Source organism: Formica exsecta, unplaced genomic scaffold (genome assembly GCF_003651465.1).
Source record: "Formica exsecta isolate Colony F162 unplaced genomic scaffold, ASM365146v1 scaffold442, whole genome shotgun sequence".
NCBI lineage: Eukaryota > Metazoa > Arthropoda > Insecta > Hymenoptera > Formicidae > Formica > Formica exsecta.
The window spans coordinates 81,455-82,287 of NW_021851656.1; the positions used below are offsets into that span (position 1 = coordinate 81,455).

General features: G+C 32.2%; 1 protein-coding gene across 1 annotated transcript in view; it reads right to left on the bottom strand.

Annotated features, from left to right (window-relative positions):
- The window catches only part of LOC115240574 (glutamine amidotransferase-like class 1 domain-containing protein 3A, mitochondrial), a 48,890-nt gene extending 48,565 nt beyond the window's left edge, over nucleotides 1-325 (bottom strand). Inside the window, exon 1 of the mRNA XM_029815803.1 lies at nucleotides 140-325. Coding sequence (XP_029671663.1) covers nucleotides 140-325 — 186 coding nt within the window. The remainder of the gene's footprint in view (nucleotides 1-139) is intronic.
- Between the last annotated feature and the right edge of the window lie 508 nt (nucleotides 326-833).

Here is an 833-nt window from a genome sequence, read left to right on the forward strand (position 1 = left end):
GGAAAGAGCCTTTGTCCTCTGTATGGGGTATAGGCGTCGAAACGCCTCGTTGGTCACCAAAGGATAATGTCTCTCTGTCTCTCTCTCTCTTTCTCTCTCAATCTGTCATAGCGGTCGCAGAGCTTGTGTCTCTACGTACCATTCCTCTTCTCTCCCGCTTCTCTCTGTTTATAGACACCAACGCAGCTACGAGTCCATAATCCAAACAGAGGGTGCCGTATTCACTCACCGTAACCATCGGCCATGTGCTCGTCTGCGAATAGCTATTTTCCTGGTATTCGGGTAAACGCCCGTCAGCGAAAAGTGCAGATTTTCCGAGATTCATCTTTTTTCGAAAAATATTAGCATGAAATATGTCCGATATTTCAAAAAATAAATATATCAAAAATATTTAAAATATCATATATAAATTGAAAATATATTTATAGAAAAGTAAGGAGAGAGAGAGATAGAAAATTAAATTTGTTATCTATTGTACTTTGTTTATTATTTGATAATTTGTATTAAAGCATTCGAATAAATATGGCTTAATTCTCTTTCAATATAACTACCAATTACTTAGATGAGATATACAATATATTTAATTTTTTTGTATATGTCATTATAAAAGTATATGGATTTTTAAATATCTTTGATTAATTCTATTTTCATAATTAAATTTAGATTTTTTTTATATTAATAGAAATTTTGTATTAACCTGATCAAAATCTATATGTCACGCATAAATTTCAATTGAAAGCTAATGACAGCTCTAATTTTGTGTTGACCAAAGTGACTTTTACACTAGTCAGCACGCATAATTAGAGAACGAACTTTATGGTTCATCATATTTC